The 15,810-nt window shown below is 39.0% G+C and overlaps 4 protein-coding genes, 2 non-coding genes and 1 pseudogene across 9 annotated transcripts; 2 read left to right on the top strand and 5 right to left on the bottom strand.

The window, feature by feature from the left end:
* Positions 1-635: 635 nt before the first annotated feature.
* samp-1 (Transmembrane protein 201 homolog) lies at positions 636-3,431 on the bottom strand (the record flags this gene model as incomplete). Its single annotated transcript, NM_064015.8, has 7 exons — positions 636-1,113; positions 1,577-2,140; positions 2,193-2,320; positions 2,370-2,448; positions 2,495-3,014; positions 3,066-3,316; positions 3,370-3,431. 7 exons carry the CDS (start codon positions 3,429-3,431, stop codon positions 951-953), a joined length of 1,767 nt encoding a protein of 588 aa, NP_496416.1. The 3' UTR covers positions 636-950.
* Positions 3,432-3,545: 114 nt separating this feature from the next.
* Positions 3,546-4,963, bottom strand: raga-1 (GTP-binding protein). The gene is made up of 4 exons (NM_001393190.1): positions 4,816-4,963; positions 4,152-4,760; positions 4,014-4,104; positions 3,546-3,963 (listed from the first exon to the last, which is right to left on the bottom strand). The coding sequence occupies exons 1-4, from the start codon at positions 4,956-4,958 to the stop codon at positions 3,868-3,870; spliced, it is 939 nt and encodes a 312-aa protein (NP_001379077.1). The 5' UTR covers positions 4,959-4,963; the 3' UTR covers positions 3,546-3,867.
* Positions 4,964-5,061: 98 nt separating this feature from the next.
* On the bottom strand, positions 5,062-8,634 carry saps-1 (Serine/threonine-protein phosphatase 6 regulatory subunit; the record flags this gene model as incomplete). Of its 3 annotated transcripts, none has more annotated exons than NM_001129124.5 (10): positions 5,062-5,958; positions 6,286-6,497; positions 6,545-6,762; positions 6,825-7,121; positions 7,190-7,600; positions 7,656-7,871; positions 7,925-8,059; positions 8,107-8,226; positions 8,280-8,439; positions 8,486-8,634. In NM_001129124.5, the coding sequence occupies 10 exons, from the start codon at positions 8,620-8,622 to the stop codon at positions 5,711-5,713; spliced, it is 2,154 nt and encodes a 717-aa protein (NP_001122596.1). In that variant the 3' UTR covers positions 5,062-5,710. The 3 variants fall into 3 exon arrangements, with proteins under 3 accessions (NP_001122596.1, NP_496414.2, NP_001122597.1); NM_064013.7 differs by having other exon boundaries at positions 5,066-5,958; positions 6,109-6,497; positions 8,486-8,622; NM_001129125.3 differs by having other exon boundaries at positions 5,072-5,958; positions 6,109-6,497; positions 7,925-8,065; positions 8,486-8,622.
* A 1,667-nt stretch (positions 8,635-10,301) lies between these two features.
* Positions 10,302-11,552, top strand: C47G2.8. The gene is made up of 3 exons (NR_146640.1): positions 10,302-10,755; positions 11,044-11,440; positions 11,496-11,552. It is a non-coding gene; the product is annotated as an Unclassified non-coding RNA C47G2.8 (non-coding RNA).
* Positions 11,241-11,259, bottom strand: C47G2.9. The gene has a single exon (NR_051692.1). It is a non-coding gene; the product is annotated as an Unclassified non-coding RNA C47G2.9 (non-coding RNA).
* A 190-nt stretch (positions 11,553-11,742) lies between the features above and the next one.
* C47G2.6 lies at positions 11,743-12,325 on the bottom strand (annotated as a pseudogene). Its single transcript has 2 exons — positions 12,080-12,325; positions 11,743-11,910 (listed from the first exon to the last, which is right to left on the bottom strand). Coding segments are annotated over exons 1-2 (414 nt in total).
* A 390-nt stretch (positions 12,326-12,715) lies between these two features.
* Positions 12,716-15,521, top strand: C47G2.4 (G-protein coupled receptor-associated protein LMBRD2). The gene is made up of 9 exons (NM_064012.7): positions 12,716-12,914; positions 12,975-13,079; positions 13,152-13,483; positions 13,533-13,654; positions 13,706-13,793; positions 13,853-14,092; positions 14,238-14,523; positions 14,584-14,717; positions 14,785-15,521. Exons 1-9 carry the CDS (start codon positions 12,846-12,848, stop codon positions 15,341-15,343), a joined length of 1,935 nt encoding a protein of 644 aa, NP_496413.1. The 5' UTR covers positions 12,716-12,845; the 3' UTR covers positions 15,344-15,521.
* The last annotated feature ends 289 nt before the right edge of the window (positions 15,522-15,810 follow it).

Here is a 15,810-nt window from a genome sequence, read left to right as displayed (position 1 = left end):
TTCTTCCGAGAATTGAGCTATTTAAAAGGGATATGGCATGAAAAATTCATAAGAGTTTTGGTTTTTGCTGCAAGACTCGTCCATTGAAAAGAGGAAGGGAGGATCACAAGTGAATGAAATATGAGAAGAAAAGGGAGGAAAATATGAGATACGGAAGAGAAAAGGAACAAATGACGGTGTGGATAATTGTGAGAAGATGAATACGAGTAACCGTAATTGTGGCAGAAGATGGTAAAAGTCGAACTGGCGTCGTCTGAGCGGCAGCAAAATAATTAACCACTACGCCACCGGTGGTTTTTAAGATTTTTTTATTTGATTAGCAGTAAATATAGAAGTGTTTTTTAAGTTTTGTGAAAAACCTTACAATTTGCCAATTTCAAAGTTTTCCCAATTTTGGGCATAGAAAACTGGTATTCAAAAGAGACATCTACTAAAGTGAGGTCAGGCGGACAAACAGAGGACACGAAGAGTGTGTGAATTGGCGAGACGCAGAGATTCGACCACTCCCAGACAGTGTGCAATCCGGGAGAAGCGCAGGAGTGGAGCAATTGTGTGGTGCGCAGCAGGCGGGATGGGGAAGCTGCCTTGTTTGTTGATGTTGTTGCAATCCATTTCTCATCTTTTGCGCGTTCTTTTTTCTCGGGAATTATTCATTTTGTCAATAGACTTGTACTGGAGAGAGATGTATATGTAGATGGGTTTCATGTAGTAGAAATTGAAGTAGTAAGGTATTTAACAACGAAGTGAGATCATCAGAGAGGGTGAAAAGGGGCATATTTGAAAGAATAAATTCAACAAAACGAGCTAGACACACATCAAATAGTAAAAGAGCACTGGGAACCCAAATAACTTGAAACTAATATCACACAGGATCAAACAACAAAAATGTGAATAGGGCATGATGAGGAGAGAGATGAAACATAGAAAACAACATATATAATAAGGTCGAATCAATTGCGGGTGAAAAGAACGTAGAACAGTCCGATCTGCATGATGAGTACGATAAAAACCAGCGCGAAGAGGATGCCGATGACGCGACACTGCCACGCGCCGCTGACCGTTGAGTGTCCGTCTTGTTGCGAGACCGATGTGAACACTGAACCGGGTCGAGTGCTGTAAATAAATAAAATTGATGGGAATCTTGAAGGTTAATAGAAGGAAAAACGTAGAAAAACCAAACAGAATTTAGTCAATCTTTTCAATAAATGCTGGTTCTTGCAAAATATTATTGGCTCCAAAATACCGTAACCACGGTCTCGAAACGAAAATCTAATCTTCAAATTTTAAATCTAAATTGAATAATAACGGAATTTTCAATTCTTTTTAAATTAATTTTAGTTTTCATCTGAGCTTACGTGACCTGTGACTTGAAAGGTCTAACCAAAATTCCACATATTATTTATCAAAGTCCAACGTCCAATCAGTTCTAAGTTTTTAAAAGTCTAATATACAATTATCCTGCACAAATGCTATCACACTATTGCTTCTCTAATTATCATTCTAAACAAAAAATAACTGATTGTTCAAGATTAAAGGGTTAAGTTTTAATAAATATTTCAGTTTCAACAAATCTTACTGTGCTTCCGGTGCCATGTAGTGGCTCCTGTCGTATTGTGAAGCTACCATAGATCGTGGTGGCCCGAACAATGATCTAGTCGGTGTGTGATTCTGTTGCTGAGCCATTTGCCGGTGTTGTCTTGAGAATATACTTGGAGAATCGACAGATCTCGTATCAAGATTCAAATTTGCCACGGAGGGTGTAAGCTGTTGAGCAGTCATTCTTTCATTGATATTTCTGGATAAAAGTCCTGGCTTGAAATGACTGGAACGAGTTGATTGAGCAACCGATTGAGCCGCCATCGATTCACTATCATCCCAATCCATTGATTCCACGTGATTGTTAGGTTTAGTCTGATAACTTTGCATATTTTCCTTGTTCTCCCGACTTCTCATTGCAGACCACACTGGACCATTTGTTATTTCACGGAGCAATGGTGGAGAGGAATTCATTGCTGGAGGGCTTGCTGATGGCGTATGTGGAGATCTTCGAAGAATCGTGTGGTCATGATCGAGAAGTGAAGCGTTTCGACTGTTTTGTGAAGAGCATTGAGAGATCGGAGTTGACGCAACAGAGAAGGCACTGAAAATTGAAAAAGTTGAAGGAATTTTTAAAAATAAAATATTTATTTAACCTTGAAACAATCTTATTCGGTCGTTTCTTATGCAGCTTTTTCCTTGGAAGAAGTGTCACTGCCATTGAAAGGATCGTTGAAAACGAAGCACATGCACCTCTGACAAGAGCGACATCTTGTGATAAATTCTGAAAAAAAGAGGTGTAAAACTTGCAAAGGGTATATTTTGAAACTCACATCACTTGAAGTCAAAACTGTTAGCATTGCGAGGATCAGAAGGATGGGCAGCAGCAGGTCGGGAAGAGTAACTCGGCATCTGAAATTAAAATTACAGTTTTTTTGTATTGTAGAATGAAACTTACTTATTATTAAATGCAGCAATCAAATGTGTAGTGAAGATCAGAAAATTGATGACGAAGGAATATTTATAAACTTCTGGCAGAATATCTTGAAGAGCCTTTGGCAAATTGATCAGCGATGCTCCTGCATCTTGCTGTAAGAAGTCGATATTCGCCAAAAAGAGAATAATTGAAGAGATGAGGCATCCAAAATGAAGAGCTTCACATGTACTTCCACCGGCGAAGAAGAATCTCCGCGATCGTTTCTGATTGTTCATCACTTCTCGTAGAGTAGATCCAATTGCATGTTTCAGCTTATATTTCACTTTCAGAAGATATGAGTATTTCTTCTTATCCTCCTCCAGCTTTCCATGAACTTGAATTGTACATCTCGGACACAGCTGGTACATTCTTTCCAGTTTGTATCGATAATCCTCGAGCTCTTCGTTCCATCGATCCTCATCAATGGGCTCGAATTCTGCGACCTTGTTCATTATGATCTCCTGGCCGAGGTTGCATTCCGAGCAGAGACCGTTAGAAGCTTCTGGAATTTTAATTTAACTCATAAATTATAAAAAAAGGATATTAAACTCACTAGGACTCATGTTCACCCCGCCAAATCGATCCAAAAATGTGCTCGGCTTCTCTGACTGCATTTTCCCCGGCTCACAATATCTCTTGGGTGTAGTCCACGCTTGTCCAGGAATCCGACGGTTATAGTCTCCGTCTTCGGTGAATCCGTTGTATTGTTCGCATGACGGGCAGGTGAAGCTATTCCTTTGCTGGTATTCGACCTTCGTGCTTTTGCGGCAAAACCAGCACTCCACCGATGTCTTTATCCGAGGTCTGAAAATATGTATAATTATTAATTTTTTGCAAATTAAGAAGAAAAACATTACCTTATAGCCTTATAAAGGATCGGAACTGAAGCGATCACACCGACCGCAGCAGCCACCTCCATCTGAATTTATATTGAAATTTTATACTTTTTTAAACATAGATTAAAATAGGCAGACTTGTTGATAACAAATTACTAATTAAACGAGAAAATATCAGTTAAATTCCAAATGAAAATATAGCACAATTCATATACAAATACAGAACAAGAACACGAACGATAGGTTTTTTCGATGATGACTATCGCAAAGAATCGGATTTGGATGGTACGGGGAGAATTAAACAAAAAAAACGAAAAACTTCGCAAAAGCACTGGCGAAACGGAAAATCTAAGCGGTGAATTACGAAATATAGTGAAAAATATAGAGTTGAACAATTTTGCAGTTGGATTTAAATAAATCAGTTTAGCATTATAATACAGCAACATGGGATATGGGATGGTAACTAAACGAAAATAACTGGAATGCGGGGCAAGAACTCGGTGAAATATTCAAATTCGTCTAGCTTTTCGTCTCGATCGCCTCGAACACCTTCCTCGCGTTCTTCACGTTCATTGTGATCATTGGAGCCGATGCGTTGCCGTCGGGTATCACGATCTGAACAAAATAAAATAGTGTTTTAAAATACATTTTATTTGAGATTTTACCATAACATAAGTGTTCTGGGTGAACGAGTCGATGAATGCGGAGAATTGACTGTTTCGGACTTGAATCGAATCCAACTTGGACCCCATTTTTCTGAAAGGAAGATGAAGCTTGAATTAATCTGTTTCGATGTAACTTACGTGCATGAAAGCTTGAATTGCTTTATGATGTTTGAAACCTTCTCGAATCGATGTGGATCCTTATGCTCTCGGAGAACAGCATGCGCAATAACCAGGAACGTCGCTCTCTCGAATAGAATAACTTCATCGGCATCCAAAATAGCTCCGAACTTCTTCAGCTTGTCCTCCATGGTTCCGACGTTTGGCACCAGATGATAGACTATCGCGGACCACGCTTTGTAGAGTGTCTCATCCCAAATACTGCTCTTGAAGCATTGACAAACAGCGTTCGTCCGTTCATTCTGAAGTGGAGTCGCTGCAAGTTCACTGTATCGCAGTACATCTGCTTCACGACGTTTGAACGTCTCTTCACGTTTGTCCTCCTCGATCAGATCCATTTTGTGAATGAGACAGAAGACTTGAGCATTCGGTGAATTTTGGAGAAGAGCTTCGAGACAAGACTGGTAATATCTGAGATCTTTCTCGAACTCTCGGCTTTCCACGTCGAATACGTATATGAGCACTTGAACATTCTTGAAGATCTGATCCTTTTGCGAGACGAGGAAGTTCTCCATGAATGATTCCTGACCACCACAATCCCACAAGTGAAGAACCATGTTTCCGAGGAACCTGGAAAAGGAAAAATTGTGTTCTTTTGATAATTGATCCAGAATTGATCCCTTACTTGACATGAGCATGCTCAACTTCGATTGTTGGCCCGAGACGCGAACAATCCCTGGCGATGTAGTTGGCAAATATGATCGAACGCATCGAAGTCTTGCCGGATCCACTTTTGCCCATCAGAAGAACTTTTCGTTTTGAAGACATCTTTTCTGAAAATAAATTATGTTTTTTTCTGAAGATCTTTGAAACAAAACTAAGATATTAGAACAATGATCATAAAACATCCAAATTTTCAATCAAGCTATAATTTTTTAAAAAGAATTTATAAACTCATGAAAGAGGAAGAAATACAAGAAATAGTGGGAAGTTATTATTGAATGCAACGAATTGTGAAATAGGATGGAATGGAAAATCTGATACTCACTAACACGAGATAAACAATCAATGAAGGTGAAATCAGAATAATTGAATTTCAATAACCACCTAAACAAGAAAAAGAGTAGAGGGGGAAAAGATTGGACCAAATTAAAAGTTGCCCGAGAATCATATATTATGTATTAGAAGAAGTAACAAATAAGCCGTGCTTCTTATCACTGGGGGCGCTCACTTTTTTTAAATGATAAGATAATGTTCTTTAGAAGAAACCAGCAAAGATGAGAAGCCACGGAAAATTCGGAAACAAAATTCTAAGTGCATCGGATGCAACGGTTTTAAAGTCGGTGGGAATATGGGGAAACATGAACAACGAATGGAGAATGGGAAAGAACCGCAAAATCGAGATTGATAAATTAATAAGTGAAATTTGCAAGAAACACACACACACAGAAAAATTTTGGAATTCTGGTTGAAAATGAGGGGGAAGTTCGAAGTGAATTGCATACAAGACTATAAACAGAAAAATGTAGAAAATAATTGGGATGTGAAACGAATTGGGGATGACACGAGTTGCAAGGGCTTCAAGCCTCGCTGCTGTCTCCAGGATGGGATATACTCGCAGCAAGTCCAACCATTACCGGGTCGGATGCTTTCGATTCGTGCGAGTTGTTCAACGGCCAATCCGACGCTTCCCCTTGAAGATGAATGTCTGATCCAGGCCACGCATCGGAGCTACTGGACGACGCCGAGTTTGCAGCTGCAGTCGGACTGATGGTTGGGAACGAGGAGAAATCGGCCCACATATCGTCTTCCTTTGGGGGTGCCATGTCTGAAAACATTGATTTTAAATTGAGTAATAAAATTGGTTCAACATAGGTGGGATGGCTTACTCCAGGAAATCGGAAAGGGAAACCGACGTGCAACAATCTACAGACTTGATGGTGGCTGCAATCCCACCTATCATGTCCAGCTTTATTACCTAAATGTGAAAAGTCAGGTGCCGTCTCGTCAACCCAGTTATTTTCCGGACGATGTCCAGTCTGAGTGACAACTTCGGTTTCCCCGAGTGGTGGCACAGTTGGCCACACCCACTCCCCGTCTCCTTCTTCCTGTTCTAGAAAAGCCTGATTCCCGTTTGTCTGTTGTGGATACGTACTGGCAACGACACTCGGTGGTTCCGACGCCTTCTCTGATGTCTTTTCTGCCTCTCCAGGCCATTTGATTGGGCTCGTCTCGAAACTTATTCCAGCGCACGACGAGGAGTTGGCTCGCTCTGAGCACAACTTTCTGAACTCATCCTCGTCCGGCGTGTCGTCAAATTGACCTTCAAAGTCGGAAAATCGCTGCATATTTGGTTCGAATGGCGAGCTAAAAAATAGATTAGACGTAAAATTGGCAATAATTTAATAACTAACCTAAAACCAGAAAACGCTTGCTTAGCAGATGATGTTGCATCCATTTCGGCGAATTTCGTAGAAGCATCAGTCCACTCTTCACTATCGTTGAAACCGTGACTGTCGTTTCGAATCGATGAGACCACACTGGAATCATTAAAATCGTGTTGCATCTGAGGGCGATGTTTCAAGTTGTAAAGATGAATGATATCTTCGAGTTCTGTCCATGTGTTGTCTGCCTGGAAAAATTATAAAAAATATATATAAAGAACGATAATAAATAAATAAATAAATTATTTACACTCAAAATAGCAAGCAACTTCTGATTGGGAATTCCTGCCTTCTTCGCACGGTTGATAGCATCTCCAAGGTTTTGATTGAACGATCGGAGACCACTGCAAGCTACCGAGGATCCAGGATTTGGAGAGGTCGCTGTATCGTATATGTTCTGAATTAGTCCTCCTTCTGTGAGCAAATATTCTGCAGCTGGAGACAGCTCATCACATGGGAAGCTGGAGTGTAGAAGTAGGATGACAACTTTTACGAGGAGGCAGTGGAGAACACTGGCACGAGGCAGCATCTTTGCAGCTTTGATTAACTGAAAATTTAAAATTTAAAATTCAAATTTTTGATAAAGAAATAAGAAATAAAATAAATTATGCATACATTAATGAAGGGAAGACTTCTGAAAGCGACTGCAATCTTCTCATGCGTTGACATACAATTGGTATTGCACAATTCGATAATCAATCGCAGAAGTGGTTGCCAAACTGAACCATTCGCTTCGATATCTCGCAGGACTGTCTGAAGAATGTTGGGCAGCCGATTCGCGAGAATCCCCTCGACGATTCTTTCGGGATCCGGTTGATAGGAATGCTCGTACGGATCGTTGTCCATGCACGGCCGCATTAATCCATAGGAATAGTGTCGTTCCTCAATCAAATTTCGTTCTATTTCCTCAAGCTGCTGGGCAGGTGCATTTGAAACAAAGTTTGTCTTGATGAAAGCCTCCAAGATTTTAGCTGATGCACTAATAAGGGCGGACTTTTTGACGAGCTCCTCGGCGGGACAACCTTCCTAAAAAAAATAGAAAAATAGATGTGACTTTTGGAATTATGCCAGTAAATACTACCTCAACAATCAGATTATCTGCAATTTTAGCAATCAACGTCTCATCCATTGATTTTGCGTGCAACTCATCGACCTTGCTCTCCATAATGTACAGCTTATCCCTCAACTCTCGCAGAATTTCGCAATAAACCTCAGCAAGACACTCCTTTTCATCGTCTGTCTCTGATTCCCGCATCCGATCGACAATCTTCTCGAATAAATTTTCAGATATCATCCACTGTAAATAGAGAGTTGCGGCAAGAATGGTTTTAAATACAATTTTTCTGATACCTCCTTCACAATTCTCGTTCCCTCACTTGTGGTTGGAATTCGCACCAGATTCTCGAGAAGACACTCGATTGCTCCGAGATTGATGTTTCGGAGGCATTTGTCGAAAAACTTGGTTTCTTGGAGAAGACTGAACGTCTGAAACTTTATACAGAGGGTCTTTGGAGTGTTCGTATTCAACGAACCAAGTCGAAATGCCTTGACAAAAGGCATTCCATGATTTTTGCGAAGAATCCGGCAACGAGATGGTTCAATGGAGTTTTGTCGTTCAAAAAATCGACCAGGCATTTCCTTGTTTCTTCCGTCTGAAAAAAATTAATTAATTAATTATAAAATATGCGATTCAACCCTGACTCACTGTGACAATCTGTTTTTGAAACACATCAGTTCCTCGAATCGTGAGAATTTCCGAGGCTATGAAAGAAAGCCTGTATTGTTGTTTCATCGGCAGATCGGTGTTGATTTTGGGGTTCAGACTGAGCTCTAATAACGCCTTCATGTTTTCCCTGCTTGTGATGCTGAAAATATACTTTTTATGAAAATAAATGCTAACTGGAGACTTACTATTGAACCAATTCAGCTTTTCCATATCGAGATTCCTGCACAACGAACTCGTTGAGCAGGACATCTTCCAACGTGAAGTTGTCGGTCTTCAGCAATCGCATCAGCGAGTTTTCCTCTTCTTCTTTCGCCCAGAACATCTGGAAAATGCTGGTAAACATTTTAGATAGCTTTTTAGCGGGCATCGATTTACGGCTACGATGATAACACAAAGAACGCCGGGCGGTGCTAGGAGAAAAACAAAATAAAAAACGATATTCGTCAGTAACAGCGATAAAACTCGCAAGAAAGTTACAAGAAAATCAGAGAAAACGATGATACCAGCGCCACGGAAAATGTTTTTATAAACGAGAATGAAAAAATAGCGCGCAAAACGCAGAGTGTGCATTATTGCGTAATTTTGTGCGCGGGTGCGCGTGATTTCACGCCAGAATGCAGACACATTTTTTAGACAAGTCTAGTCTATGAAAATTTAAATAAAACGTTATTTCTCCGAATTATATGATGATAAAACATGCTTTCATAAATAAAAAATACGAAAATTTCGAAGTGGCCTTCACACTCCACCTATAGTACACTCACATATTTGACGAGCGAAATATCTCGTAGCGAAAACTACAGTAATTCTTTAATTGATTACTGTAGTGCTGGTGTAGATTTTCGAAAACCATTTATTAATAGTCAAAATATTAGAAGAAAGCACAAAAAACCTCTGGCTAAATGTCAAAACCTCAGGCTCAAAGTATTTTATTCAGATGCTCAAGGTATTTTATTCAGATGCTCACTGTGAATCTTCATCACTCGATCGACCATCTGTCACAGCTTCAGAAGCACTCTCCTGAGCAATTCTTCTCGAGCCACTCTGCTCTTCAAACTTCATGCCTTCATGCTCGAGATCCTCTTGATTTGGCTGTTCCATCTCATTTGGTGAATGTACAATGTTGAGATCTGGCTCAGGCTCCTGCTCTGGGCGAGCTTCAACATTGTGATCCAGTGAGTCGTCGAGATTAAGGAGCATCGGGTCGTCATCATCCTGTGTGATATCATCCTCCGCATCTGAATCCGAAGAATATGCATCGCTTGAAGCAGAAGTTCTGAAAAACAATTATTTAGAAACCCACAGTGAATATGCAATTAACTAACCCCTCTCTGTCACGTCTGGACTTCTTTCTATTATTTCTTCTCTTTCCCTCTGCCCACATTCTTTTAATTTTATCTGCCTTACAATGTTGCCCTTTCAGTTGTTTCATTCCATCTCTTGATATACCGTATTTCTTCTATTAATATGGCTGCAATACTATTTTTCGATGGCCTTCCCGTTTGCAATACTAATAGGGAGTGCAAGACTATTAGGGAGTGCAATACTAATTTTCAGAGCATATTTCTGACTTTGAGCTTACTAGTTTTTTTTCTGAAAAAGCTCGAATCTTATGTAAAAATTCAGAAAATTTGATTTTCATATAAGTTCAAAAACTTCAATCTCGTAGAAATGTTGTAAAAAACTGTTGCAAAATAGGCAAAAAATTCTGTTGAAATCCTAAAATCAGCGATAAGGGATTGCAATAAAAAAAGAGTAAACGCAAGACTATTAGGGCGTGCAAGACTAATAGGGAGTGCCATACTAATTTTCGGAAGGTCTCCGAGGGGCAATACTAATAGGGAGTGCAAGTCTAATAGGGAGGCCATATTAATAGAAGATATACGGTAGATCTAGAGATCTTTTTTGGATCCAATTGGATATATCAAAATATATCTGGATATATTTCGTTTTAAATAATTTATTTTCGAAAATTTACACAAGTTTTACACCACTTTTTCAGAATTTATTACAAGATGTCGCTTTTGTCAGAGGTGCATGTGCTTCGTTTTCAACGATCCTTTCAATGGCAGTGACACTTCTTCCAAGGAAAAAGCTGGTCCAGCTTGGTCTGCAATGAGAAGTCGGGAGAACAAGGAAAATATGCAAAGTTATCAGACTAAGCCTAATAACCACGTGGAATCGATGGATTGGGATGATAGTGAATCGATGGCGGCTCAATCGGTTGCTCAATCAACTCGTTCCAGTCATTTCAAGCCAGGACTTTTATCCAGAAATATCAATGAAAGAATGACTGCTCAACAGCTTACACCCTCCGTGGCAAATTTGAATCAAATTTGAACCGACAAATGGCTCAGCAACAGAATCACACACCGACTAGATCATTGTTCGGGCCACCACGATCTATGGTAGCTTCACAATACGACAGGAGTCACTACATGGCACCGGAAGCACAGTAAGATTTGTTTTAGTGGAAATAATTATTGAATTTTGCAAGTCCATATCAACTCACAAAAAAATTCAGCGGCTCGATCTAAATTACCGTGTTTTATTCTTGGCGCCTAGTTTCGAGAACTGTTTAGTTTACAAATTTGATCTACTTTATCGTTCAGAATAGAATGAAATTGACGATTTTCCCGCATTTTCAGAATTCTCTAGAAAAATAACTTTTATCTTCGCACGAGCCAGCCGTTGAAATTTCAAACTGTTTTTTTAAAACTACATAAATTACTATTTTTTCCAGATGCTCGCAGCCGCCGAATTAAATTTGGTAGAAGTGGAAGCAACATTAAGATTTCGTCAACGTCTGATAATCTGCCAGGAACGCTTATATAGAGCGACCGTACCAGAAACGGAGCGAATCCAGATTCCATTGCTCAAAATTCTCGGATTCGCTTGCAAATCAGAAGGAGTGGAGCAGAGATTCAAGGTCTAGCACTACAGTTCATCGAAAATGTACAAAATCTGGAAAGATTTTTGGAAGAGGAGAACGAGAACTTGGCTGCCGGTGATACACAACGAGCTCAAATCCTATGCCAAGAGTTCCGTCACCACTTCAATCAGATTAATCAATGGAAGTACCGCTGTGTCGCGAATATGAGACGAATTTCAAATCGCATTGGAGCTTTACGACGTAGATTGTAAGTTGTTAAATATTCTTTTGTTTTTTTTTGTCAATATTTTGATCATTTTCAGGGCACTCCCGGTGAATGTCGAATTCGGCGTCTTGGATATCGGTCAGCATGGATAACGGAGACGGTGACAAATAAACTCGTTTCGGTTCCAAAACAAAAATCCCTTTTTTAATTAATCACTAAATTTAAATTTCCTGATTCCTCTTCTGTTTCTTTTTTTTTACCCAAGCTGAATAAGCGCAGTTCTCTGAACTTTAAAATATTTTATTTATTTATTTTATGGAGATCACATGATAAAGTTCGTGAAATTATGCACTTGTAATTATGGCTATAATAATTATTAAAGCAGGAGTGAATGTTAGAGAAGAAGAACTCGTCGTAGTTTCAATATGAGATTCAACAGTGAGGCCGGTAATGAGATCGAACTGGAATTTCTGAATCATCGAATCCCAGAAGTTGTAACCAGATTGAAAGATCTGAAGTTCGAATTGTGTTAATGATTTTAAAATTTAGAAAAAAAAATTAAGGAGTTCTCAGACGTTTATCAGTAACTGGCTTTGGCCCGATAACTGTAAATATGAGAGAAAAGAATTTCTGACAGTTTAGAAATTACTATAGGATTCTATGTTAATACTCTTTTATATCAAGGAAGTGATTAAAAATGCGGTGACGGTTCTATCATCATCGTTAAATTCGAAATAATTGTCCTTGTAGACTCCCCAAATGTATGGGAATTCATGACAGTGATACGTAGCCCGAACTGGAAACTCTGCATCAAATTCGGCAGGATTAAAGTATCGAAAATGGTAAAGATAGAGATCAGGCGACACTTCAGATCTTGCACGAGCTTCTCGAAGAATAGGAATATCGAATCCAGTGTTTGAGTCGATCTCGAAAAGTTCGATGTTACACTGACGGAAAATTTAGTGATTTTTGTCCTCGCCGGTCTCGGCACGACAAAATATCGCTAGATGTGAAAAGGTGTGCGCATTCAAAAGGAGTACTGTAATTTTAAACTTTCGTTGCTGCCACGTGGTGTCAGGTTGTCCCATAAGGGTTTGATCTACAAAAAAATGCGGGATTTTTTCCCAAAAATGTGACGTCAGCACGTTCGTAACTATGCGAAATCAGTTGAGCAGTCTGCGTCTCAATTCCCGCAATTCTCGTAGATCAACCCGAAATGGGACATTATGACACCACGTATCGATTTAAATATTAAAATTGTTCTCATGTTTCCATGTCCCGAAAAATATGCGTCCGCAGGGAATACAAGTGCGCCCCACCGCACTCCTCTTTTTCTCTAAATCTCTTGCTCTCCTCCCGGAGTGAAAAGTTCGAAGGAAATACGTGTTTTCTGCGCATCGATGCTATTTTTATCTGAATATGTGATCGGTTGGATGTAACATTTAAAATGGGAACTATTTCGCTAGCCGTTCAATTATTTATTGTTTTCCTTCTAACTTCCTATTTATTGAATAAGGTAAGCCAGAAATAGATTATTTTTTCAAAGAAACTTTAAGCATTTCATCATTCTTTTCAGTACTCAACAATCCGAAAGCAAAATCCAATTGTGACGATATCCACGTTTATTGGATGGTATTTCTCGCTAATTATTGTGTTCGTTCTCCCTCTTGATGTGGCAATTGTGAGTTTTTAATCGGAAAAAAGAGATTTTAATGCTAAATATCAACATTTCTTTACTAAAACCTTCTTATAGACATTCTTCCACAAATGCGAGAACGATCGACAGCGAATTCTAAACACAACAACATCGACGCCGGCGCCTGTTGTTCCGGAATGCGAACTTCCCGGCGGTTACGTCCCCGATGATGTTCTGTTCAACCTCTGGCGCGTTGTATATTGGAGTGCACAGCTTCTTACATGGCTCATACTTCCTCTTCTTCAAAGCTACGTAACAGCTGGAAACTTTACGATTCTTGGGAAAATCCGTGCGGCAGTGATCAATAATGCTCTCTACTACGCTATTTATTCGTTATGCTTTCTAGCGATTCTCATTTATGCAATGTTTAAGGGTGTTTCTATTAACATGTAAGTGTCAAAAACTTGTTATATTTGAACAACATTTGAACATTTTCAGAGAAAACCTAAAAGTCATCGTGGTCTCTGCATCGAACACATGGGGATTATTCTTGCTTGTAGTGTTGCTTGGACACGGGCTCGTCGAGCTGCCACGTAGTCTCTGGCACCATGGAAATCGACGTAAGTATAGAGATTTTCTTTAAAAAAATAATAATTGAAGATATATTACAGACTATCGATTACGAAAAACCTATTTCGACATCGAAAAGCTTGCGTCAGAGAAGAGTGAAGCAGAGGAAAATGTGAAAGATATTTATAAGTTAGTAAATACAAAATTTGAAAATCTTTATTATTATTGTTGCATTATTATAATTTCAGGAAAGTAAGAGTGCTATTCAATTCGATGAAAAATGACTCAAATGGCCAGCGGAGAAAAGTCCGAACAATTCTTTCAAAATTCAGCGATGACGTCATCGATAACCTGTTCCCATCTCGTCAAGTAATCGATAATGCTCATCTCGATGAAAGCGGACCGTGTTCTGAAGCTAAATTGATTAGTCTTCACAAAAAGACAATTTATGCGGTGCAGACGCTTAATAATGCGACGGCGCAGTGGAAGTGAGTTCTGAAAACCAAGTTTGGCACCGAAAATACGTGTCGAGACCGACCTGGCATCATATTTTTTTTGCGCAAAAATAACAAATTTTCATGTCTCTGGTAATCATTCTAGAATATATTCTATCAAATTCTTTTTTTATTTCAGAGTTCTCGTGGATCGTGCTCTCTTTCTGGAAAACCTGGCGTTCTCCGAATCCAATGGCTACAATCTGGAACTATCCAGGAACACTTGCGTGCCGATTGGAGTCCGAAGATTCTGGTACACACGACTACAAACTCCATTCTGTCGGATTCTGGGAATTGTCACCGTTTTCATGACTTTCTTCGTTCTTTTCTCGGAATGCACGTTCTTTGTCGTCTCGTACACATTATCGCCGGCGGCGTTTGTCACGGAATATGCTTCGACACGGTTTCATTATAAGTATACTCAGGTATGTAATAATTATTTTATTTTAATTTGAAATTTTGGAAAAAAAATATTTTGTTTGCAGTTCGTTGCATTTGGAATTATTGTGTACTTGATAACCAGCGCATACTTCACAATATTTCGTCTTCAAATCTATAAATACTATCATTTGGATCCAAATGGGCACACAGACGAGAATAGTATTTTATTCAGTGCTATGTAGGTTTTAAACCCCAATTTTAAATTGCAAGAACAGCGAAAAAACCCAGAAACTAAATATTTTCAGACTCCTTTGCCGATTAACACCGCCGATATGCCTAAACTTCCTCGGAATGATTCATATGGATTCTCATATTTCTATGGCGAAAAGTTTTGGAATCGAAACTCAATTCACAAAATTAATGGGTCATCTCGATGTCATTCCGATTCTGGCGAAAGGAATCAATATTTATCTTCCAATTTGCATCATCCTCCTTTGTGCAATTCATTACTACAGAGTTGGCGCCTATGTGCTTCATAATATTGGATTTGATCAGTTTGTTGAAGCAGATGAAATGACAAATGATATGATTAATTCTGGACGATCTCTGGTGCAAATCGAACGGAATTCTATCAAAAGATCGAATGACAGGAGCCAGAGAACTCAAAATTGGACAAATTCTTTTGGAAGCAGCAACGCCGGGAACGGGAGCACCACATCGAAATTCAAACGATCCAACAAAAATGATGAAGAACGACCAATGTTGGAGGATGATGATGAAGAAGTAGAAGAGAGTAGCACCAGAATCTCAATGATGTCGCCAACGGAACATCCATCGTCGAGTGGATTCTTCGACGATATGTGAAATGTAGAAATAAATACTAGATCTCAGAAATGTTATGGGGAAACTAAATTAAAAATGCTTGTAAATGTGTGTATATCATTATTAATTTATTGCAACACGTTGATGATTAATGAAATATAATAGTTTGTTATTCTGATTTTATTTATTCTCTTGACGCTTAACAATGGTTTTCGTTCCATTTTAATTCCGAAATAATGAGTTCAGAGCCAGAACGGAGTAGCAGTGGAGATAATTTTGACCTCAAAGTTTTTTGCCGTTGTAAAATTTTAAAGATGTAAAATATACATTTTTGTAAGCAGAAAATCCCAAAAAATGTTTTAAACGGATTTTATAATGCTTTAAAATGCAAAAATTAACCTCTTCTCTATCTAATTCGAATTTCGCGCTGAAAATGAGGTTTGGGATTCTCGGCCGTGTACTCCTCCCGGACAATGATTAAATTAATTTTTTTTGGATTTTCGCTAATT

Source organism: Caenorhabditis elegans, chromosome II (assembly GCF_000002985.6).
Source record: "Caenorhabditis elegans chromosome II".
NCBI lineage: Eukaryota > Metazoa > Nematoda > Chromadorea > Rhabditida > Rhabditidae > Caenorhabditis > Caenorhabditis elegans.
The sequence above is the reverse complement of the archived record's forward strand: the minus strand, read 5'-3'. Positions and strand labels throughout refer to the sequence as shown.

Coding starts and splice junctions, on each gene's coding strand:
- raga-1 (NM_001393190.1), bottom strand. CDS start 4,958: ATGTCTTCAAAACGAAAAGTTCTTCTGATGGGCAAAAGTGGATCCGGC. Junction 4,105..4,151: donor CAATTCAAGCTTTCATGCAC/GTAAGTTACATC, acceptor TCTTCCTTTCAG/AAAAATGGGGTCCAAGTTGG. Junction 3,964..4,013: donor CCCAGAACACTTATGTTATG/GTAAAATCTCAA, acceptor TATTTTGTTCAG/ATCGTGATACCCGACGGCAA.
- C47G2.4 (NM_064012.7), top strand. CDS start 12,846: ATGGGAACTATTTCGCTAGCCGTTCAATTATTTATTGTTTTCCTTCTA. Junction 13,080..13,151: donor TCCCTCTTGATGTGGCAATT/GTGAGTTTTTAA, acceptor ACCTTCTTATAG/ACATTCTTCCACAAATGCGA. Junction 14,093..14,237: donor AATGCGACGGCGCAGTGGAA/GTGAGTTCTGAA, acceptor TTTTTATTTCAG/AGTTCTCGTGGATCGTGCTC.